A 25,643-nucleotide genomic window follows, 5' to 3' on the forward strand; every position below is an offset into this window, starting at 1 on the left:
CAAAAACTGAATTTTAATCTTGAAACACAGTTAGATGACTAATGCATAATTGGCCATCATGAGGCTTGTACTGTTTTGAAAATGGCATTGTGCATTTTGTCCACTTGAAGCTACCATACACACACATACCAGCAGAGGGTGTCTGCAAAGGAATAAAGGAATCCATGTTTCAACAGCATGTCTCTTATTAACTATGACTGATTATTACTGTTTAGTCCCACAGAATTCATAATGGTGACCAGGATGGTAAAACATAGGATGTTTCAGGTATGAAGCTTTTGGAAGGTGTTTATCTGGTTTCTGCAGACAGCAGTTTAAGTTGGAGACATAGAGAGCACATTGAGGCTGTGTTAGACACACACAGGAAGCTTGCACATGTATATGCACACTGATCTCCCCAAAATAACCATCTGACCAAAAAATAATAATCTCGGATCATTACAGAGAAGTGTTTCTTTGAAAGGAACACAATCCTGGATCCGTGATCACGCACTATCACTGCATTGCTGGTCAAAATGGCATAGTCTATGCCCAATCCTTTTGATGTGCATTCAGAGCCATCAGCTGGGATTTTACCCAGGGTGGACAGGAGCCGTCCACCGACTGAAATGTCGGTGGTAAACCCGCTTCTGCCTGGCCTGGGGATCTGACCTGTATTTTGCGGATCCCCGACCTTTAATTGTTCGGAGGCAGAACTTCCACCAGTTTGAGGCAGGAAGTTCTGCCTAATTGGGCTGCCAGCCAATCAGCGGGCTGGCAGCTGTTAGTCCCAGCAGCACCACCAGGAGCGGTGGCCACTGCTAGGACTACAGCCCATCCGACAGATGAAGATGTCGGGGAGGTCCAGAAATAAGGTAAGTTTTTGTTGCCTCAGCCCCCTTTGGGGGTGATCGGTCGGGCCCCAGTGAGGCAAGGGTGGTCAACTGTGGGGATGGGAGGTGTGTTGGGTGTTGGGGATGGTTGGGACAGCAGTGACGGCCCTCCTTCGGGCACAGGGTGCATGATCAGGAGGGCCCCCTCACCACAGGCCTCAGAGAGCCACCTGCTTTTGTCAAGCGGTTTTGCTCGGGCCTGGGATGCCCGCCTGCCAAGGGTAAAACCCCGTGGAGGCAGGCAGAGGCCCTTAAGTGCCAGTTATGTGGCCACTTAAGGGCCTTGATTGGCCTGGGGCGGGCAGGTTGTTTTTCACCACCACCGCCCTATGTAAAGTGGCAGCGGAAGTGGGAGCAGGTTGGAAAGGGCCCCTCAAGCCTCCTGCTCCATTTTACATCCCCCCACCACCTTCCTGCTCTTTGAGGGGCGTAAAATTCAGCCCATCATCTGTAATCCCATGTTGGCAGAAGTGGTTGCAACATTTGGAAGGCACAATGGCAGGTTTGACAATCACAGATGACAAAAGAAAAAAGGCCTTACTTCTGCACTATGGGAGGTGAAGAATTGGAAGATGTTTCTTAGATTCTTATGTCTGAGCAAATGATTATGACTTAGCAAAAAATGCAATAAACCACCTTCTTCATACCTAAGAAAGACACCGTATATAAAACAATTGTCTTCCGGCACACTGAGCAAGAAGTAAATGAGACAACTGAGCAATATTGCATATGATTGAGGCAACGAGCAACCAAATGTGACTTTGGCGATGTTGAACATTTCAAACAGGTAATCAAAACACAAATAATCAAAGATTCTCTCTCTAGTCAACTACGCCGAAAAGCACAAAAGAACTTGAGAAAGACAGAAAGCTGTCAGAGTAAGCAAGATCACTATCGCTCTGAGTCTAGAGCTACTGAAGTTGAGGCTGCTAACAGAACTACCACACTCCAAGTTCTACTCCTCTGAACACTATTGAAGACTCACATACCCAAGAAACCACCTGCAAAGCAAAAACAGCAGTCTCACAAACAGAGTTGCGACTTATCCAAAGAATGTTTCCACTGTGGCTGTGTTTACCCACACCGGACAGAGTGTCCTGCTACTGGTAAACAGTGTAAAGATTGTGGAATACCCAGCCACGTTGCTAGTGTTTGCCGCTCATCAGCAAAATTAACTACTCAGACTAATACCAACAAAAGGGTGCCACATATGTGTACCACAGCAAATGGGTGATAGAATGTAGCCAATGTAGAGGTGGATGACCCTGAACATACTTTTGAGCTCTCTCTCAGACACAGCAAACAGACATGTGTGACAGTGACCACTGGCTACGCAGTTACAGATGCTCTGTTACAGGAGCATCTGTCAATGTCATGGGAGTCAAAATGTTCAACAAACTTCAGGATTGCCCCATTCTCTGCAAAGTAGGGAATACAAAAGTTTTCCCTTACAATAGTGACAAATCGCTGAAAGCTCTTGGGACTTTTGTAACGACAGTCTCATTTAAAGACACTAGAACAAATGCTGTATTCTTCATATCAGTTTCCATACAGCAACAGATCTGCATATGATTGCAATCACGTATGCATATAATCCTACGCATAACAACAACATTCTCAAACTGTATGCTGACTGCTTCACTGGCATCAGCAAACTACATGCAACCTTCATGTAGACCCTAATGTGCCCCCAGTCACGCATCAATGGTGATGAATACCATTTCATGTCAGAAAGCAGACAGAGCAGGAACTTCAGCACCTACTTGACCTTCACATTATTGAGAAAGTTGGGGATGAGCCTACCCCTTGGGTCTCACCCTTAAAAGTCGTCAAGAAACCCAAGAGCGAGAACCAGATTACAATCTGTATTGATATGCAATCACCAAACCAAGGTGAAAGACACTTGACACTGACAATCAATGATATCATAGAGAAAGTGAATGATGCTAAACACCTTGCTAAACTTGACCTCATTGCAGGCTACCATCAAAACACAAATTTCGGTACAAGAGGCTCAACTTTGGAGTCAACTCAGCAGCTGAGGTATTTCAGCACATGATTCAATCTCCACTTCAAGGACTTGAAGACATGCTGAACATCAGTTATGACATTCTCATCAAAGGTTGCACTGAAAGTGAACTCGAGACATGCCTACAACGTCTTAGAAAATGTAACCTCACCTTGAATAAAGACAAGTGCTTGTTCAATGAAAGCAGAATTGAATTCTTCGCTCATGGTGAAGGAGTATCACCTGATCCATGGAAAGTTGAAAACATTGCAAATGCTGCAGATCCTATAAACCTGTCGGAAGTCTGGAGTCTGCTAGGTCTCATCGCATACTGTAGTCATTTCATTCCTGACCTCGCTATGTTATCTTCTCCCCCCACCACTATACGATTTGAAAAAAGAGACCAAGTGGGAGAGGACTAAATCACACAAACAGGCGATACACCAGATCAAACGATGGTTGTCAATAAGTTGCACAATTGTCTATTTCAACCCTGAGAAAACCACACAGCTAGTTGTGGATGCAAACCCTGTTGATTTAGGTGCAGCTCTTGGGTAGAAAGACAACTCATCAATCGTTGCGAGGGCAAGCAGATCACTAACACGTGTAGAGGAACGTCATTTTGAAACAGATAGAAGCATTCTCAATCACTTGGGGTATCTTACACTTTCATCTCTATTTATATGGAGACGAGTTTGAAGTCATAGACCACTAGTGAGTTTGTTCAACAAGCCAGATAGCAAACCATGGAGCGTTGGATACTCTACCTAAAAGAGTACAAATTCCATAATAAAAACAGAAAGTGCTGGAAATACTCAGCAGATCAGGCAGCATCTGTGGGGAGAGAAACAGAGTTAACATTTTAGGTCTGTGATGTTTCATCAGACCTGGCAAAGATTAGAAAAGAATTACGTTTTAAGCAAGTGAAGGGCGGGGTGGTGGTGGTGGTGAAGAGAACAGAAGGGGAGGTGTGTGATGGAGCAGAGGGCAGGAGAGATTAAATAACAAAGTTATCATAGGACAAAGGCAAAGAGTATGTTAATGCTTGTAGTGAAAAACAAAGCATTAGGCCAGAGAGAGTGTTGATGGCAGAATAATGAGCAGCTCTGCCCACATGAAAAACAGGCACCATGGTTAAAAAATAAACTAAAATTGATGTTTTCACAGCCACTTCTCCTTCCTCAGTGACTGTCTCTGGCTCCGACTTAGTCCATGCGGATTCCAACTGAAGTTCCAACATTCATGTTTTGAATCCACCCAGGATTACAGGTATCTCTGAGAAATATAACATTCCTCGGACTGCTGCTCTCATCACATCCTGAGATCCACATTCAGCACCATGCGCCACCACATGTACACACTTGACCTCTCTCTCCAGAAGCACCGCCTCACTTTATTTCAAAGCTGTTCTGCTCCACAGTTTCATTTCATCCTTCGACTTATCTGACGCATTAACAAAAAAATTTTCTTTTCCTTTCAGGTGTTAAGGAATGCAAGCTCCAGCATCTTATGGGTGCCAACGCGCCTCCAGATCATTCTTCCCCTTACTTCCCTCTGACCCCATCCCTTCTCCTAATCTGACCTCTTGCTGTGTATTTACAATATCCTCTGACCTTCCCATCTCTGATGCTGAATGATCTGTACTTAACAAAGGACTCAGTTTCATCCCCTTAGCACCCACCTCAATGAATTTCATGCTTGGCATGACACTGAGCTCTTCTTCCATTGTCTTTGCCTCCGGGTTCACTTATTTGACCGGAAGTCCTCCCCCGACCAGCGGACCCTTTCACCCACCTCCATTATTCTCCCTCCACCTGGACCCCTCCCTCTGGCCTGTTACCCCCTCTTGATCTTTTCATTGAGAACTGTCGGCATGACATCGGCCATCTCAATTTTTCCGTTCCCTCGCTCACTCTAACCTGTATCCCTCCGAACTTGCTGCATTTCGTTCTTTCAGGTCTCATCCCAACATTGTGATCAAACCTGCTAACCAGGGTGGTGCTGTTGTTATCTGGCATACCAACCTCTACCTTGCAGAGGCTGAACGCCACCTCTCAGACACTTCTTCCTACCTCCCCTGGACCATGACCCCACCACCGAACATCAAGCCACTGTCTCCAGGACTGTCACTGGCCTCATCTCCTCCAGAAATCTTCCCTCTACAACTTCCAACCTCATAGTCCCGCAACCCCGGACAGCCCGTTTATATCTCCTTCCCAAAATCCACAAACAGGAATGTCCTGGTATACCCCATCATTTCAACCTGTTCCTGCTGCACTGAACTTATTTTTTCCTATCGACTCTATCTTTTCTCCCCTGGTCCAGTCTCTTCCCACCTACATCCGTGACTCTTTGGACGCCCTACTTAATTTCGACAATTTCCAGTTTCCTGGCCCTAACCGCCTCCTCTTCACTATGGATGCCCAATCTCTCCACACCTTCATTTACCCACCAGGACAGTCTGAGGACTCTATGCTTCTTCCTTGAACAGAGGTCCAATCAGTCCCCATCCACCACCAACCTCCCCAGCCTGGTTGAACTTGTTCTTACATTGACCAACTTCTCCCTCAACTCCACTCACCTCCTTCAAATAAAAGGTATTACTATGGGTACCCACATGGGTCCTAGTTATGCCTGTCTTTTTGTGGGATATGTCAAATGTTCCTTGTTCCAGTCCTACTCAGGCCCCTCTCTCACCTCCTTTTCCGGTACATTGATGACTGTGTCAGTGCCATTTCCTGCTCTTGCCAGAACTGGAAAACTTGGCTTCCAATTTCCACCCTTCTCTCACCTTTACATGGTCTATCTGACACTTCCCTCTCCTTCCTTGACTTATCTGTCTCCATCTCTGGGGACAGGCTGTCCACTAATATTCATTATAAGCCCACCAACTCCCACAGCTACCTTGATTACACTTCCTCACACCCTGTTTCCTGGAAGGACACCATTCCATTCTCCCAATTTCTCTGTCTTCGACACATCTGTTCTGATGATGCAACCTTCTACAACAGCACTTCTGACATGTCTTCCTTTTTCCTCAACCGAGGATTCCCTCCCCCAGTTGTGATTGAACGAGCCCTCAACCGTGTCTGACCTATTTCCCGCACTTCTGCCCTCACCCCTTCCCCTCCCTCACAGAACTACGACCGGGTTCCCCTTGTCTTCACTTTCCACCCCACCAGCCTCCAAATCCAAAGGATCATCCTCCGCCACCTCCAACGAGATGCCACCACCAAACGCATCTTCCCTTCCCCTCCCCTTTTTGCATTCTGAAGGGATCATTCCCTCCGTGACACCCTGGTCCACTCCTCCATTAACCCCGACACCTCACCCCTTTCCCATGGCACCTTCCCATGCAATCGCAGGAGGATTAATACCTGCCCCTTTACCTTCTCTCTCCTCACCATCCAAGGCCCCAAACACTCCTTTCAGGTGAAGCAGCAATTTATGTATACTTCCTTCAATTTAGTATACTGTATTTGCTGCTCACAATGCGGTTACCTCTACATTGGGGAGACTAAGCGTAGATTGGATGATCACTTTGCGGAACACCTCCACTCAGTCTGAGCTTCCGGTTGCTTGCCATTTCAACACACCACTCTGCTCTCACGCCAATATTTCTGTCCTTGGCCTGCTGCAATACAAGCTCAAGGAGCAGCACCTGATCTTTCAATTAGGCATTCTACAGACTTGCGGACTCAACCTTGAGTTCAACAATTTCAAAGCGTGACTGGCCTTTTTTTATACATTTCAATTTTTAAAAATTATTTTATTTTAGTCTATTTTTTAACCATGTGCCTGTTTTTCATGTGGACAGAGCTGCTCATTATTCTGCCATTAACACTCTCTCTGGACTGATGTATCAGCCAGGCAAGCTCAACCCAACAGACTTTCTTTTGCGACATCCATTGCCGACAGTCAGTCCGACTAGTCGTGAGGAAAAGGTTGCATAAATGAGGTGCCAAAGTTGCTAAAATGAGCTGACATCAAAGCAGCAACAAAACAAGATTAGGCATTGCAACTATGTATGGAAGCTATGGAATCACGAAACTGGAAAGACGTGATCGAGAGAGCATCTACAAGAGAAATCACTCACACACTACAGGGTCTTCACAATGTTCGAAATGAGCTCACCGTTACAACTATATCTGATCTCGTGTTTCAGAACAACTGTATTGTCATTTCACACTCATTGAGGTAATGTGTTGTCACTCCAGCACATGAAGGTCACCAGGGAAATGTCAAAACCAAACAACTCCTTAGGGAAAAGATATGGTTCCCAGGAATTGACCACATGGTAGAGCGCAAAATCAGTGTTTGCCACGTCAAGCAACCACAATGTCAAATCCTTGTGTTCTTCTCAGGATGAGCAGGACTACCTGCAGGACCATGAAGTTAGCATTGATTTTGCAGATTTGCCCACTGGTGAACACCTGCATGTTACCACTGACAACTACAGCAGATTCCCAATTGTGGAATTAGTTATGTCAATTTCAAAAAAAGCTGTCATCCCAAAACTTGACCAGATCTTTGCCTTGTTTGGAATCCCTCAAATGTTGAGAAGTGACAATGGACCCCCATTCAACAGCGATGAGTTCAGTAAATTTGCTAATTATCTGGGCTTCACTTATCACAAAATCACACGCTGTTGGCCAAGAGTTAGTGGAGAAGTTGAGAGATTTATGCGTACCTTGAAAAAAGTGATATGTACAGCTACAGCTGAGAGCAAGTCATGGAAGCAAGAGTTGTATCGCTTTCTTCGTAATTATAGAGCGACTCCTCCTTTGACGACTGGAAAACTTCCAGCAGCAATCAAGTTTGCACATCCTATGCACACATGTCTTCCTAAGCTACCCCATGGAGCTAATGATCAACATGTACACGCAAATGTGATCGAGAACAGAAGGATCGAATGAAAGTAAATGCAGAGCAAAACATGAAATTTATAGTTACACTGCTAAAGCCAGGAGACAAAGTGCTTGTAAAATGTGATGATCATGTTAGAAAGCATTCAACCTTTTGTTGTGACCAAGACAAAAGGATCAATGATCACTGCTCAGTGCAGTTCATAAATCATCACATGAAATGTGTCATTCTTCAAGGCAAGATCATTTATAAACATTGAATCGGCTTCCGACATCAACATCTCAGATGAAGAACATGACTCTCATGAGACTACACCTGATGTCAGATGATATCCTATTCATGAGAGAAAACATCCACCATACTTAAGTGACTATGTTGCGAAGTGAACCAATCTTTCAACTCATTGTATGTTACTTGTGAAGTTGAATTTTACAGTTATGCTTAAGTTTATTGTTTACACTTTTGGAAAGAAACCATTAAAACATGCTATGTCTCTCATTTATTGAGAAGAGATGTAGTGTTTTGAAAATTGCATTGTGCATTTCGTCCACTTGAGGTACATCACTAAGGAGAGATTCCTGGACCCTTATAATATCTGGGTTATTATAATCTGGCTGAAACTTGTTAAAAAGGCTTTCTGGAGGACGGTAATATTCTCAGCTGCTTTCTTTCCTTTGGGGAGAGTTAGATCAGTCCTTCAGACCCATATAGAAACTGTCTTTCTCAACATTAAGTGACAGTGATCTTCTGAGAAGTACGCATGATTGGGATTAGCCTCAAAAAAGGGGCCAGTATTATAATCCACTACAAGTTCCTGATTTCCAATACCATTTGTGTGAAAAAATGCTTCTTGGTTACAGATCCCTTTCAGTGGCAATGATGAAATCCCACAAATTGCAAGGACTCCGATGATATTTAAAACCTATAGTTGAGGCTCAATATTCAAACTTAATCATGAGTTTGCTAGTTTTTTCTTTATAGTCATAGAGTCATACAGCATAGAAACAGGCACTTCGGCCCACCGCGTCCATGCCGACCATAATGCCTATCTATACTAATCCCACCTGTCTGCATTAATTCCATATCCCTCTATGCCTTGCTCATTCAAGTACCTGTCCAGATGCCTCTTAAATGTTGCTACTGTTCCTGCCTCCACCACCTCCTCAGGCAGCTCATTCCAGATACCCACTATTCTTTGTGTGAAAAATTTAGCCCTTTGATCTCCTTTAAACTTCCTCCCTCACCTTAAATCTATGCCCTCTAGTTTTAGTCACTCCTACCATGGGAAACAGACTCTGGCTATCTACCCTATCTATGCCTCTCGTAATTTTATATACCTCTATCATGTCCCCTCTCAGCCTCCTTCGCTCCAGGGAAAACAGTCCCGACCTATCAAATCTCTCTTTATAACTGAAGCCCTCCAAACCAGGCAACATCCTTGTGAATCTTTTCTGCACCCTCTCTTTCCTGTAGTGTGGCGACCAGAACTGCACACAGTACTCCAAATGCGGCCTAATCAACGTTATACACAACTGTAACATGACGTCCCAACTCTTGTACTCAATGCCTCGGCCGATGAAGGCAAGCATGCCATATGCCTTCTTCACCGCCCTGTCTACCAGTGTTGCCACTTTCAGGAAACTATGTACTTGCACCCCAAGGTCTCTCTGCTCAACAACACTCCCCAGGACCCTGCCATTCACTGTATATGTCCTGCCCTGGTTTAACTTTCCAAATGCATCACTTCACACTTGTCTGCGTTAAATTCCATTTGTCAATCCCTTGCCCACTTTCCCAGTTGATCAATATCCTGTTGCAACCTTAGACAACCTTCTTCACTGTCCACTATACCACCAATTTTGGTGTCATCTGCAAACTTACTAAACATGCCCCCTACATTCACATCCAAGTCATTAATATATATGACAAACAACAAAGGGCCCAGCACCAATCCCTGCGGCACACCACTGGTCACCGGCCTCCAATCTGAAAAACAACCCTCCACTACCACCCTCTGCCTCCTATCACCAAGCCAATTTTGTATCCAATTTGCTAGCTCACCCTGGATCCCATGTGTTTGAACCTTCTGGACCAGCCTACCATGCGGGACCTTGTCAAAGGCCTTGCTAAAGTCCATGTAGACAACGTCCATCACCCTGCCCTCGTCAATCCTCTTGGTCACCTCCTTGAAAAACTCAATCAAATTCGTGAGACATGATTTCCCACGCACAAAGCCATGCTGACTATCCCTAATCAGACCATGCCTTTCCAGATGCATATGAACCCTGTCTCCCAGTATCCCTTCCAATAACTTACCCACCACTGATGTAAGGCTCACCGGTCTGTAGTTCCCTGGCTTATCCCTGCTGCCCTTCTTGAATAAAGGCACAACATTAGCTATCCTCCAGTCCTCCGGCACCTCACCCGTGGCTAACGATGATACAAAAATCTCTGCCAGGGCCCCAGTAATCTCCTCCCTTGCTTCCCATAGCATCCTAGGATACACCTGGTCAGGCCCTGGGGATTTATCCACCTTAATGCGCTTCAAAACCTCCAAAGCCTCGTCCTTTGTAATGTTGATATGCTCCAGGATATCGGTGTTCCCTCCCTTGAACTCACTAGCTTCCATGACCTTCTCCACGGTAAATACGGACGAGAAATATTCATCTCAGACCTCGCCCATTTCCCGTGGCTCCACACATAGATTGCCACACTGATCCATAAGGGGATCTACTCTCTCCCTAGCTACCCTTTTACTCTTAATATACTTATAGAATCTTTTAGGATTCTCCTTTATCTTATCTGCCAGGGAAATCTCATGGCCCCTTTTCACCCTCCTAATTTCCTTCTTAAGTGTAGTCCTACATCCCCTATACTCCTCGAGGGACTCACTTGATCCCAGCTGTCTATACCTGACATATGCCTCCTTCTTTGTCCTGACCAGACCCTCAATATCCCTCGTCAACCAAGGTTCCCTAAACTTGCCAGCCTTGCCCTTCCATCTAACAGGAACATGCCGGATCTGAACTCTTCCTATCTCATTTTTAAAAGCCTCCCACTTGCCAGACGTCCCTTTACATGTAAACAGCTTCTCCCATTCAACTTTTGAGATTTCCTGTCTGATGCCATCGAAATTAGTCTCCCCCCAATTTAGGACTTCAACCTGAGGACCAGTCCTATCCTTTTCCATAACTATCTTGAAGCTAATAGAGTTATGGTCACTGGTCCCAAAGTGCTCCCCCACTGACACATCAACCACCTGCCCATCCTCATTTCCTAAGAGGAGGTCGAGTGTTACCCCTTCTCTAGTAGGGTCATCCACATACTGCTTCAGAAAACTATCCTGGACACACTTAACAAATTCTTCCCCATCTGATCTCTTAGCACTAAGGCAGTCCCAGTCAATATTAGGGAAGTTAAAATCACCTACTATTACAATCCCATAATTCCTACACCTATCTGTGATTTCCCTACATATATGCTCCTCCACTTCCCTCTGACTATTGGGGGGCCTATGGTATAATCCCATCAAAATGATCACCCCTTTCTTATTTCGACGTTCTACACATATGGCCTTGCTGGACATTCCCCCCGGGATATCTTCCCTACGTACTGCCGTGATGTCCTCCCTAATCAATAGTGCAACTCCCCCTCCTCTCTTACCTCCACCTTTACCCCAAAAAAGATTCTTTTACAGAGTGTACTGTAATTAAATCACACCTACTGTGGGTGGCACAATTTAATGTTCCTTGTCTGAAAAAATATGTCTACTGGGTGATGTCAGAGCCTTGCTGCCACTTCTTCAGAAGCATAGTAGATAAGGCAATGCACTTATTCTGAATGTGATATTTTCTGTAAGGCAAAATATCGTGCTGCCAATTAGATATGAATGTTTTTTTCTTGTAAAGAGCAATAAAAAAGGAACTAAACAAATAGAATTCTTAACAAACCCAATAACAATATTGTCCTTTTACTTAGTTTTGAATGCCCAACCTAAAGGATGAGTTTGGCATGCCAATATTGAATGTCAAACCCAGTGTCAAAGCAGAGACAAATATATTTGACAAATATCATGTGCTGGATGTTCAAGTTTAAGTCTACAGGACTCAACAGCATTGACCATATGATCGCTATTTTGTCATTATTATACAGAATTACCACAGCAATATTACAAATTCTACACAGTACAGCATACCTGATAAAGCATCAAGGGCTTCATAACTTGCTGAGAATCCCTCAGTGGCTATGCTTGAATCAGACACAAAAAGAAGACCCATCATTCTGTCACTGCTGGTTATAGAAGGAGGAATAGACCAACCGCAGTACCTATAATACGTGAAAGAAATGTTGACTTTTCTATCCAAAATGATCATTTTCTTCAATAATTAAAGAAAATATATTACTTTAAAACCAATAATAATTTTCATTTTCCATAATGCCACACAGTGTACACTTTAGTACATAATAGGAATAAATGGAGGATCGGTGGCATTGTGGAAAATGCATTACAACAACAATATGTTGCATCACAAGTGGCAGGATGCAAGTTTCCAAGCTTGGCAAAACTGCTATGGAAATTAATTCATGGCAAGCAAGGCTCTTTACAAAAAGAAGACAGGGAAGTCTGGAAACCAGTTTAAGATTTATATTAGTAGGACTAAAGGGTCCCATCTCATGCCAATGAATTACAAGTGGCATTAAATTAATTGTAAGGGAAGTCTGTCAGCTAAACTGTTCCACTCTCCCAGAAATAGCCCTTTTACAACCAGTGACTGAAACAAATAGGAAACGGCAAACAACAGTCTGTTTTGTTGCTTCTTTACATCACTTACAGAAGTTCCCTGCCCATTAACGTCATTATTATGTAATTGTGAATGTTACTTTATCCTGATTTATTAGCCAATCAAGAATAGAGTTTCAGTTTAATGGTATAACAAGATACAATACTGACTAGTCATTATATATGTATTGAGTTATTTATTGCCTTCTTTTAGGTTTTGCCCACATTTAATTACATTTGCTGTTTCCAGATTCTCCAATACTCCTGTTATGACAGCCACAAAGGAGGTACACAAGTGTGCTGTCAATTTTCCCTGCTCCCATCGAAGAGTGCCCTCATTTCTGTTCAAACTCTATTCAAATTGTCTGTCCAAAGTTGAGAACTTCCCAGCTCGAGTCCCATACTCTGACCATTCCCAAACAAATTAACAGGATTGGCTATGCTGATAAGTTCTGTAGCTTCAAGTGAGTGAATAGGCTAAATCGATGGTTTTAAAACTCATATGTTTGAAAGAATTTAACTGATCATCCTTCACTTAGAATCTGTCACAAATAGAATTAGTTAATGGCAGCATATCCGTCTATTTGTAAAGTGATTAACTACTTGTTCAAAGTTAAGTACAATGCTGACAGATGGTAAATCGTGGCATCTCAGTTTTGGAGGCACCTATCACTGGTTACCCAGGAAACTTGAGTAATTAACATTAATTTCACCAGACACAAAATGCAAAAGTTATAATATCTTACCTTCCTATTAGTCTGCCAGAACTAATGGTACCGTTATCATACATCTCAACATAATCTTTGGTGCAGTTCATGTGATATTCAATATTAAAGGAGTTGAATGTAAGGCGGATGATATATCCAGACTGAACAGAGATATGCCAGATACATTTGGCACCATGTGGATAATCTGTAGGGTGTCCAGGGCTAATAATGGTGCCTACTGGCTGTGTCAGAACTTCACCACAACCTACAAAGAAAATGTTTTTTTTCACTGACTGTTACAAAGAGAAAGCCTGAATGATAAAGTACTTATACATTCTTAATTATGACAATTCTGATCATTCCATTGCTTTTTTAAAATATATGTTCATTGCATTTCTGATATAACAATGAGAAGTCAATAGTAGAATGCAATCATCATCATCCATTTATATCAAAGTTTACATCAGACCATTTAGACTACAGCAAGTACTCTGCAAATTTCAAACTAATTTTGACATAGGTCAAATATAATCATTTTTATAATTTACTTCAACAAGTATCTCTATATTAATAGACTCAAGGAGCCCCCTTAGATTATGAATCCAACAGTGCATGCTCCTCTGATCGTTAAGCGAGCTTTTCAAGATAAATAAAATGGTGCTTTTCACAGCTCGAGAAACCAATGCAGGAAGCAAAATGCAATAAACATTAATGTTTGTTTAAAGAAACCAGTTTAGTACCAACATTTCCAGAAAAACTAAGCTTTAATTTCAGCAGGTTAGGCTCATGGATTAGATGCGATTATAGTGTATGGAGAAAGTGAGCTCTGAGGGCAAAGCTAGCAAATTTAGTACACCAGTTCACATAATTTTTGTGGTTTTCTGCTGATCAGCAATGCAACCTCCTGAAAACTGCCCACGCAGAACTGATTTTTTAAAATTCTCTGGCTGTGGACAATACTAGAAAGCCAATATTACCAATCCTGAGCTGCCCTGAGGGCATTAACAGTCAACCATGAAATGTGGGACTGGAGTCACATGTAGGTCAGACTGTGTAGCTGGCAGGCTGCCTTCTCTGCAGGACATTCACCAGCTTTCATGGTCACTTTTCTGTTTATTACTAGATTTATTGAATTTACATATTGATGGTGGGATTTAAACTCATTAACTTCTGAATTATTAGTCCACTGCCATAACCACTAGGATACCATATATCTGTGTTAAATGCATGGGTTTATAGGCTCAATTTCCCCTCTCATGCTTAGCCCCAGCAGAGATCCACACCACCAGCAGTCTTGCAATTTTGAGTCTATTGCAGCCAAGGTGCTTCTAAAGAAGATTAAAAAGAGGGAAGAGGTCATGGATGACAATGAAACAAAAACTATTTTAATCACCTTTCTCAGCTGATCTATACTCAGCTCGAAATCCATGGTTGCCTATTTTAGAGTCTGTCTTGAACTTGATGTACATTGACCTCTGTGTTGACCGTACTATAGTTGGAATTACGGTACCACAATATTTTCCAATCAGTGGAGCGTCTACGACAGCACCATCTTTGACCTGGAAACAAACAGACTCCTTCAAGATGAGTAACAGGCTTTGTCATAAGCTCATGAATTAATTAAACAATTTTTGATGGATACAATGAAGGAACAGTTGCCAGTTGAATACAAGTACATACACTAATCTTCTGGGAAATGATAGGTTCACATACAAAATTGTGTGTTGTTATTTATTACTTCATTTGGAGAAAATATCAAGAACTCTTCTCTAAAATAAAAGTGGTTCCTTAAAATAAGAACAGAAGCACTGAAAAAGCATAGCAGGTTGTTAAGTATCCAAAAAGGAAAGACAGTTTAATGTTTCAAATGGAACTATTAAATCACAACTAGTTCATCAAAAGTAGTTCATAATTTCCATTGGCTCAGCCAATGGCCAATGTTTATCAGCTTTTAGTAACTGGGGCATTCATTGGTTTCCATCTGATCTCCTTCGCCGATGATGTCGTCAGAACGTCTGTCAGATTGCCTGTCCTGGTATCTTGCTGCAAATATCTTAACTGTAGTTAAAATGCCCCTCCCTATCGCGATAACCTCCTCTAGCCCCGCATCCCTCAGAGATCACTGCAATCCTCCAATTCTAGCCTCTTGTGCATTCCCAAATTTCATCACTCCACTATTGGCGGCCATGGCTTTTGCTGTATAGGCCCTAAACTCTGGAATTTCCTTCTTAAACCTTTCTGCCTCTCTAACTCTGTCTCCTCCTTTAAGATACTCCTTAAAACCTGCCTGTCACTAAGGTTTGTGTTAGCTGCTCTAATATCACCTTACGTGGTTCAAGGCGGGATTTTCCCTCTGGGAAGGAAACAGAAGTCAGGGCTGTTTCTGGGTCCTGAACCCACCCTGCGTGGGGGAAACAGTCACTGACCCCAATTTTTATGGTGGCAACAGCTTACCTGGCCTAGAGACAGGTTCGCCATCCAATTAATGACAGTGGAGGGCTTTCGAAGCTGGAGGACCAATCAGAGGCCTTACAGCTTGAAAAGAGCAGCAGGCTGCAATAGTGGCTACATACGGGAGAGGATGCTTCAAAATGGAAGTGCCCTCTCTCCAACTATTTTAAACTTAAATTAAAAAATGTATCTTGCAGCCAGGCCGCCACTGTGGCTTGGAAGCACCTCTACAGGGCGGCCTGGAGCTGCTTGGTGTGCTGGAGCACCCCCTGCACGATGTCTGCACCAGGAGGCTGCCTCCAGGAAGTTAAACTGGCCCCGCTGCCTGCAGGGACTTGGATGCCACATGCAGGTAGGTAGCTCTGCTGCCCCCCCAATCCCACCTCCGCAAAAAATAGCCCAGAGGAGGGATGGGGCTTGGAAATCTGCATATCAGTCAGCGGGGCTTTTTTTAGCTCTCACCCACCTCTGTTCGCAGCCCCGGTGGAGGCTCATAGTCCTGCCCTCAGTGTCAAATTTTGTTTGATAACACTCCTGTGAAGTGCCTTGGGATCTTTTACTATTTTAAAATTGCTATATTAATGCAAGTTGTTGTTGCATAAGGGCGAACTGGGGAGGCTCCTGTTTAAATACCCGAGTAGGCACTGACTGCCTGCTGTCAACATTAAATCATCCCATCCCCACAATTTAGATGTGATGGATGGGGATTCTGCTCAGCTACTCTTCCCCTGATGGAGTGGCCCCAGTGCAATTCCTGGGCCTTGTTTTTCATGTGATGAGCTTTAACAAGCATATTCTCAGCATTAAGACGCAGTGACCAAGGCTGTAACAAGGCTATTTTCCTCTCTGCTTTTGTTATTAACACATCAGCACTTTACAAATTGGAGATCATCTTTTGCAAATAATAATGAAGATTTAAGAAATGTTTTTAAATGAAGCCAGATTTCTTGTAAGTTCAGGTACAGCACCTTTTTGTTTTGGTTTATGCCATGAGGAAAATATTTTCCTAAAGATTTTAATGAGGTATGGAAAAGTATTTACGTGGTTCCCTGAAATGTTACAAAGCACGATGCCAAGGAAGTACAATGTTGATACATAGTAGAAACTAAAAGAAATAACATGATCTGAATATGTAAACAGAAAATGCTGAAAATATACTGCAGGTTGGTTAGCATGTGAAAGAGAATGATAACATTCTGGGTGAAACCTTTTATCAGAACTGGAGAAAATAATCATTAACCTATTTTTCTCTTTCAAATGTTAATCAATATAATGTTCAATAGCCACACATAGTAAAACAGTGAAACGGTAAAAATAACTTCTACTCTTGCACAGAGAAATGCTGGAAGGACAGTTATTTCAGTGATGTGTTCGATTCTTAATTAGCACTCTTCATCTGAGTTCTAAAACAAGAAAGTTATGTTTCAAAATTAATATATTGCAGATGAGTGTCTGATCATGTTTCTAAGGTAGATTTGTTACATTGATAATCACATATGGATAGTTACTGTTGTGCTAATTATAGTTTCTACTATGGTTTATCGAGAATTCTTGCTCCCATACCTCCACATAGTCATGGTTGCAATTCACAGCACTCTCAATGTCAAAGGAAATGAAGTTGAGAGTGACCACTTGTCCTTCTGGCTGGTTGATAACCCATTCACAGGTTTTGTCATGTGGGTATGAGTTAGGATAATAAGGAGACTGGATCACTCCATTGCCGTTCAGTGTGCCACCACATGCTGTAGAGAAGCATCAGGAAACAATTAAGAAACTTGTGAAAAAGCAGAACATCAATGGAATAAACATTGCAACTAAAAATGTGTTAGTGGGATTCTTTCCCAATGCCTCAGTAGGTTATACATTGCTCATTTGTGAACTGAGCCATTGATTAGGCAGATTCCAGATCTCCCTCTACCCCTCCCTGCTGTGTGTGCTGTTAATTTATGCCAGTTGGGATTTCTGTATATATACTACTATTGGTGCATCTGAGCTGGGGCATGAGGAAATCAGCCAGGGGTTCTAGCCCATTATCACACCTCCTCTAAAAAAAAACCCTTGTCCCCTTTGTCCTTGCAAACTACTACCTCATCTCCAACCTTCTCATCCCCTCCAAAATCCTTGAACGTGTTGTCATCTCCCAAATTTGTACCCAATTTCCTGGAATGCCATGTTTGAATCCCTCCCATCAGGTTTCCTCCCCTGCCACAGTACCCAAATGGCTCTTATCAAAGTCACCAATGACATCCTATGTGACTGTGACAGAGCAAAACTATCCCTCCTCATCCTTCTCAAACTGTCTGCAGCCTTTGACACAGATGATCACATCATCCTTCTCCAGTGCCTCTCTACTGCCATCAAGCTGGGTGGGACTGCTCTCACCTGGTTCCATTCTTATCTATCTAATCATAGCCAGAGAATCACCATCAACGGCTTGTTTTCCCACACCCGCACTGTTATCTCTGGTGCCCCCCAAGGATCTATGCTTGGACCCCTCCTATTTCTCATCTGCATTTTGCCCCTTGGTCACATCATCTGAAAACACGTCAGTTTCCACATGTACACTGACTACATCCAGCTTTAACTCACCACCACCTCTCTCGATCCCTCCACTGTTTCTAAATTGTCAGACTTCTTGTCCAACATCCAGTACTGGATGAGCAGAAATTTCCTCCAATTAAACATTGGGAAGACTGAAACCATTGGCTTTGGTCCCCAAGACAAACTCCACACTCTCGCCACTGACTCCATCCGCCTCCCTGACAACTGTCTGAAGCTGAATCTTTGAGCCTGTGGCAGAAGGATTGAGAACCAGAGGACCCTGATTTAAGGTTATTGGCAAAAGAACTAACAGTGACATAAAGAAAACCTTTTTTATGTAGTGTGTGGTTAGTATCTGTAATGCACTGCCTGAAAGTGTGATGAAGGCAGATTGAATTGAAGCTTTCAAAATGGAATTTGATAAGCATCTAAAGAGAAAAAAATTGCAGGGCCATGAGAAAAGGGCAAGGGAGTGGGGCCATCTGAGTTGCTCTTGCAGAGAGCTGGCACAGACATGATGGGCCAAATGGCCTCCTTCTGTGCTGTAACCATTCTATGATCCTATGAACCAGACTGTTGTCAACTTCGGCATCATATTTGACTCGGAATGAGCTTTCAATCATATATCCGCATTGTCACTAAGACCGTCTATTTCCATCTCTGTAACATCGCCCAACTCCCTGCCTCAGCTCTTTTGCTGCTGAAACTCTCATCAACACCTTTGTTACCTCCAGACTTGACTATTCTAATACACGACAAGCCAGCCTCCCACATTCTACCCTCTATAAACTCAAAGTCATCCAAACTCTGCTGCCCGTGTCCTAACTCGCACCAAATCTCATTCAGCTATTACCTCTGAGCTTGCTGTTACACTGGCTCCCAGTTAAGCAATGCCTTGATTTTAGAATTCACATGGTTGTTGTTAAATCCCTTCATGGCCTCACCCCTCCTTATCTCCTCTAGCAGTACAATCCCGAGATACCTAATTCTCGCCTCTTGAGCATCCGCAATTTTAATTGCTCCAGCATTGGTGGCTGTGCCTTTAGCTGCCCAAGTCCTAAGCCCTGGAATTTATCCCTAAATCTCTCGAAATCACTTTCCTCTTTTAAACACTCCTTAAAAACTATGGGCTGGATGTTACCGGGCTCCCTACACCGGGCCCCGTGGCGGGGAGGCTAGAAGATCATTCTGGCAGAGGCCCATCACAGAGCCTGACGCCAGGAGGGCCGGGCCCGATCTTCCAGGCAGCGTCAGGCTCTGTGGCGGCCCCTCACCGCTGGGCGATGGGACCCAGCTTTGCATAGTGAAATGAGCACCATGAATACATTTAAATAAACTTACCTGGGATCTTACGGGACCACTGCAATCTTCAGTGCGGCAGCTGGCACTCCCGCGGCTTCACTTTCCTGCCTGGGGAAAGCAGAAATGACACTGGTGGGGAGGGCGGGGAGTTAAGATTTTTAGTGGGGGGCGGTGGGGGGGAATGGGGTCAAATAATCATCATGAATGTAGGAGATGGTGGGCAGGAGTGAACTTTAAACTTTGTACAATATTGGAGGGGAAGGTCATATTTTAAAGTTGGGTGTTTTGTGGGGGGAAGGGCAAATATTAAATTTTATTGGTATTAGTGGCTGGGAAAGGGGCGATAGAATTTTTATTGCAACAGTGGGGGTTGGTATGATTTTTAAAACTTAAATTCACCAGCAGCATTGACTGGGCTGACCTTTAAAATTGATACCAGTGCCTGCGCACAGGCAGCAGACACCGTGGCAGTGTTGGGCAGCCCGCCCTCTCCACCTGATTGGGGTGGGGTGCGGATGCGGGACGACCTGGGTAATTAAAAGAGCCACTGTAAGGTAGATCGCGGCGGCTTTGCGGCGTGCAGCCCGCGCATGAGGGCCGCCATTTTTTTTCGCCCATCACCATGTGCGGCAGCGGGCGCTTAAAATCCAGCTCTGTGTCTTTGAACAAGCTTTTGGTCATCTGCCCTAATGTGAGTCAGTGTCATGTTTTGTTTTATAATGCCTCTGTGAAACACCTCGGGACAATTTATTACATTAAGAGTGCTATATAAATACATGTTGTTGTTGTAAAATTCATGGTCTAAAATAGGTGTGTGTGTGTATTATACATAAAGATTTACAGTGTCCATTCTTGAATACCAGATAAGGCATATTTTCAATAGGGTATCATTAGATCGTGCGAATGAAGGTTTTCTTTTACATCTAGGCTGACACACAAGAACTTCAGAAATGTGAACTTGGGCCTTTTTTTCCCCTTTGTTCTCACTGTAGGAAACTATTTTTAAATATTACCAGCAGCAAAGAATTCTACTGGCAAATTGATTTATGACAAAATGGCTTGATCTTGGTCTGAACTAAAAATGCCCAAATTTGTACATGATTTCTGTGTATGTAGTTTTAGTCAAATTGGCTAGAATTTTATGCCCCCCTCCCCACTGGAGCAGGCTGGTGGCGGGAGTGGGGGGTGGGGACAGGGGTCGTAAAATTGACTGGGAGGCAGGGGGTGCCGTTCCCAACGCCTTCCTGCCCCCGCTGCAATTTTACAAGGGGCGGAGGCGGCGTGAAAGAGCCAATCAAGGCCCTTAAGTGGCCAATTAACTGCCACTTAAGGGCCTCCTCCCACTGCCACTGATATTTCACCAACAGCAGGCGGGTCGCTGAGGTCCCCCAGGACCTGTACACCAGGTGAAACCTGGCAGCCGCCTTGCAGGCTGGGGGGAGCCCTCCTGATCGGGCACCCTGTGCCCCATGGAGGGCACCCACCCCCCCATGGCCAAACTGCCCCCACTGTACAACACTCGTCCCCCTACCCCACCACCCAACCAAATCTCCCTTGCCTTGCCGGGGCCCAGCCGATTGTCCCCAGCGAGGCCCCAAAACTTACCTCTCCTCCGGGTCTGACGTCCGTGATTCTGCTGAGACTGGGTGCAGTCCCAGCAGTAGCCACCGCTCCCAGTGGCGCTGTTGGGACTAAGAGCTGCTTGCCCTCTGATTGGCCAGCAGCTCCATCAGATGGGACTTCCTGCCTCAGAGAGTTGGAAGACCCCTCCAAGTCCAATTACCCAAGGGCCTGGGTAGGGTAAAATCACGGCGTGGCTCCCCAGGCCTGGTGGAGGTGGGCTATGACCCCGCCATTTTGGCCGGTGGGCGGGGCCTCCTGCCCAAAGTAAAATTCTGGCCACATATCTTCAACATTGCTATATGTATTTTTATGCCATTTTACTTTTTTTTTAGAATTAGAATATTACAGCGCAGTACAGGCCCTTCGGCCCTCGATGTTGCGCCGATCATCTGACCTACACTATTCCATTTTCATCCATATGTCTATCCAATGACCACTTAAATGCCCTTAAAGTTGGCGAGTCTACTACTGTTGCAGGCAGGGCGTTCCACGCCCCTACTACTCTCTGCGTAAAGAAACTACCTCTGACATCTGTCCTATATCTTTCACCCCTCAACTTAAAGCTATGTCCCCTCGTGTTTGCCATCCTCATCCGAGGAAAAAGACTCTCACTATCCATCCTATCTAACCCTCTGATTATCTTGTATGTCTCTATTAAGTCACCTCTCCTCCTCCTTCTCTCTAACGAAAACAACCCCAAGTCCCTCAGCCTTTCCTCGTAAGACCTTCCTTCCATACCAGGCAACATCCTAGTAAATCTCCTCTGCACCCTTTCCAAAGCTTCCACATCCTTCCTATAATGCGGTGACCAGAACTGCACGCAATACTCCAGGTGCGGCCTCACCAGAGTTTTGTACAGCTGCATCATGACCCCGTGGCTCTGAAACTCGATCCCCCTACTAATAAAGGCTAACACACCATATGCCTTCTTAACAGCCCTATTAACCTGGGTAGCAACTTTCAGGGATTTATGTACCTGGATACCAAGATCTCTCTGCTCATCTACACTACCAAGAATCTTCCCATTAGCCCAGTACTCTGCATTGCTGTTACTCCTTCCAAAGTGAATCACCTCACACTTCTCCGCATTAAACTCCATTTGCCATCTCTCAGCCCAGCTCTGCAGCCTATCTATGTCCCTCTGTACCCTACAACACCCTTCGACACTATCCACAACTCCACCGACCTTCGTGTCATCCGCAAATTTACTAACCCACCCTTCTACACCCTCATCCAGGTCGTTTATAAAAATGACAAACAGCAGTGGCCCCAAAACAGAACCTTGCGGTACACCACTAGTAACTAAACTCCAGGATGAACATTTGCCATCAACCACCACCCTCTGTCTTCTTTCAGCTAGCCAATTTCTGATCCAAAGCTCTAAATCACCTTCAACCCCATACTTCCGTATTTTCTGCAATAGCCTACCGTGGGGAACCTTATCAAACGCCTTACTGAAATCCATATACACCACATCCACGGCTTTACCCTCATCCACCTGTTTGGTCACCTTCTCGAAAAACTCAATAAGGTTTGTGAGGCACGACCTACCTTTCACAAAACCGTGCTGACTATCGCAAATGAACTTATTCTTTTCAAGATGATTATAAATCCTGTCTCTTATAACCTTTTCCAACATTTTACCCACAACCGAAGTAAGGCTCACAGGTCTATAATTACCAGGGCTGTCTCTACTCCCTTTCTTGAACAAGGGGACAACATTTGCTATCCTCCAGTCCTCCGGCACTACTCCTGTCGACAATGACGACTTAAAGATCAACAACAACGGCTCTGCAATCTCCTCCCTGGCTTCCCAGAGAATCCTAGGATAAATCCCATCTGGCCCAGGGGACTTATCTATTTTCACTCTTTCCAAAATTGCTAACACCTCCTCCTTGTGAACCTCAATCCCATCTAGCCTAGTAGTCTGTATCTCAGTATTCTCCTCGACAACATTTTCTTTCTCTACTGTAAATACTGACGAAAAATATTCATTTAACGCTTCCCCTATCTCCTCTGATTCTGCACACAACTTTCCACTACTATCCTTGATTGGCCCTGTTCTAACTCTTATCATTCGTTTATTCCTGATATACCTATAGAAAGCCTTAGGGTTTTCTTTGATCCTATCCGCCAATGACTTCTCGTGTCCTCTCCTTGCTCTTCTTAGCCCTCCCTTTAGATCCTTCCTGGCTAGCTTGTAACTCTCAAGCGCCCTAACTGAGCCTTCACGTCTCATCCTAACATAAGCCGCCCTCTTCCTCTTGACAAGCGCTTCAACTTCTTGAGTAAACCATGGCTCCCTCGCTCGACAACTTCCTCCCTGCCTGACAGGTACATACTTATCAAGGACACGCATTAGCTGCTCCTTGAATAAGCTCCACATTTCGTTTGTGCCCATCCCCTGCAGTTTCCTTCCCCATCCTACACATCCTAAATCTTGCCTAATCGCGTCATAATTTCCTTTCCCCCAGCTATAATTCTTGCCCTGCGGTATATACCTGTCCCTGCCCATCGCTAAGGTAAACCTAACCGAATTGTGATCACTATCGCCAAAGTGCTCACCTACATCTAAATCGAACACCTGGCCGGGTTCATTACCCAGTACCAAATCCAATGTGGCATCGCCCCTGGTTGGCCTGTCCACATACTGTGTCAGAAAACCCTCCTGCACACACTGGACAAAAACAGACCCATCTAAAGTACTCGAACTATAGTATTTCCAGTCAATATTTGGAAAGTTAAAGTCCCCCATAACCACTACCCTGTTACTCTCGCTCCTGTCGAGAATCATCTTCGCTATCCTTTCCTCTACTTGAGGGGATTGAGTGACAAGAGTACATTAGAAAAGGTATTTTCTTCATTGGGATCTGAATTTGAATTCAGCTCAGACTGATATACAAAAGACTTCCCTTTATTAGCTCTAAATGTCCTAATTACTCACAGATTTTACATACAAATGTGAACACAAAAAAGACATGTATATGAAAGCAATAAAGAACTTCTATTTTTCTTTTAAATAGGGTAAATTCACTAATCCTGTTCTCCCTGCAGAAGGCATGCTCAAACACAACAAAGCTCAGACAATCATCCCCATCTCAGAGCCTCTTGGAATGCAGGATCAGTTAGCTTACCCTTGTTCCATTATAAGTGTGCAGTGGCTTTGGCCAGTGATGGGACCCAGGGAAACATATTCCATCCAGTGGCCAAATAAGTGCCAACCCCAGGGCTGCCATCCCCAAGAATAGGCCAGCAGTTTTGCAGCTTCAGCAGCGCCACAGGCAAGGGGGTTTGGTTGGGTGGTGGGGTAGGGGGCAAATGTTGTGCAATGGTTGGGCCATGGGAGTGGGGGCCCTCCATGGAGCACAGGGTACCCGATCAGGAGGGCTGCCCCCCAGCCTGCAAGGAGGCTGCCAGGTTTCACCTGGTGTGCAGTTCCTGGGAGACCTCAGCCACCCACCCGCTGCTGCTAAAATATCAGCGGCAGCAGCAGGAGGCCCTAAAGTGGCAGTTGGTCCTGCGCCCTCGAAGACAGGTAAGTGGGGTCTGTGAACACCGGGGCCAGGCTGGCAGGCCTCGGCGATTGCATGGGTGAGTAGATGAGGGCAGGAGACGCCATTGCCAAAAGGGGCGTCCATTGCCACTGGTGGGCCCCTCCATGGGCCATAGTATGCACAAAAAGCAGGGCCCACCCCACCCCCGCCAGATTTTGCAGGGAGGCTGCCAGTTTGCTCTGGATGGTTTCTCCACGTAGTAGTGGCCCCTCTGCCGCTGGCAAAATGCCCAAGGAGGCGGGAAGAGGGCCTTAATTGGCCACTTAAGTGGCTCAATTGAGCTACCAATGGGTAGCACATCTGCCATCTTCCCCGCCACTGGCAAAATGGCATGGTGGCGGAAGACATCGGGCACATGCCCAACGTTTTCCCATGGAATTTTGCCAGCCTTACCACCTCCCAGGCCATCGCCAAGGGGCTGGTAGAATTCCGGCCATGATTTTTTTTTAAACCCAAGCATAATGTTACCTAGTCAATACTTCTTCACATGCCACTGTTCTTCTCTACCTCCCTGTATTGCTACCTTTCAGATGTTCTTTTACTTATTGTAACATCCGTTCCTGCACTGTCGCTGGGTCAAAATCCTGGAACTCCCTCCCTAACAGCACTGTGGGTGTACCGACCTCACATGGACTACAGCGGTTCAAGAAGGCAGCTCACCACCACCTTCTCAAGGGCAATTAGGGATGGGCAATAAATGCTGGCCTGGCCAGTGACGCCCACATCCCATGAATGAATAATTAAAAAAAAAATCTGTGTCTTTTCCTTCTCTCTCTTTTCTCTGTTTATTTATTTTTCTTCCATGGTTACATATTATATAGCACATCTTACAGCACAGAAATAGGTCATTTGCCCCAAATGGTCTAGGCAGATTTTTATGCTCCACAGAAGCTTACTCCGACCCTTTATCTAGCTTTAATTCTCTCTGCTGTTTCCTTT

At 44.6% G+C, this 25,643-nt stretch overlaps 1 protein-coding gene across 3 annotated transcripts in view; it reads right to left on the reverse strand.

Annotated features, from left to right (window-relative positions):
* Positions 1–25,643, reverse strand: part of cubn (cubilin (intrinsic factor-cobalamin receptor)) — a 403,204-nt gene that overhangs the window by 327,640 nt on the left and 49,921 nt on the right. For all 3 annotated transcript variants that reach the window (XM_068013312.1, XM_068013303.1, XM_068013322.1), the window contains exons 11-14: positions 17,248–17,426; positions 14,627–14,792; positions 13,273–13,498; positions 11,942–12,072 (exon numbers count right to left, since the gene is read on the reverse strand). In XM_068013312.1, the coding sequence (XP_067869413.1) occupies positions 11,942–12,072; positions 13,273–13,498; positions 14,627–14,792; positions 17,248–17,426 (702 nt within the window). The remainder of the gene's footprint in view (positions 1–11,941; positions 12,073–13,272; positions 13,499–14,626; positions 14,793–17,247; positions 17,427–25,643) is intronic.

The sequence above is a fragment of the Heterodontus francisci genome, chromosome 2 (genome assembly GCF_036365525.1).
Source record: "Heterodontus francisci isolate sHetFra1 chromosome 2, sHetFra1.hap1, whole genome shotgun sequence".
NCBI classification, from domain to species: Eukaryota; Metazoa; Chordata; class Chondrichthyes; order Heterodontiformes; family Heterodontidae; genus Heterodontus; species Heterodontus francisci.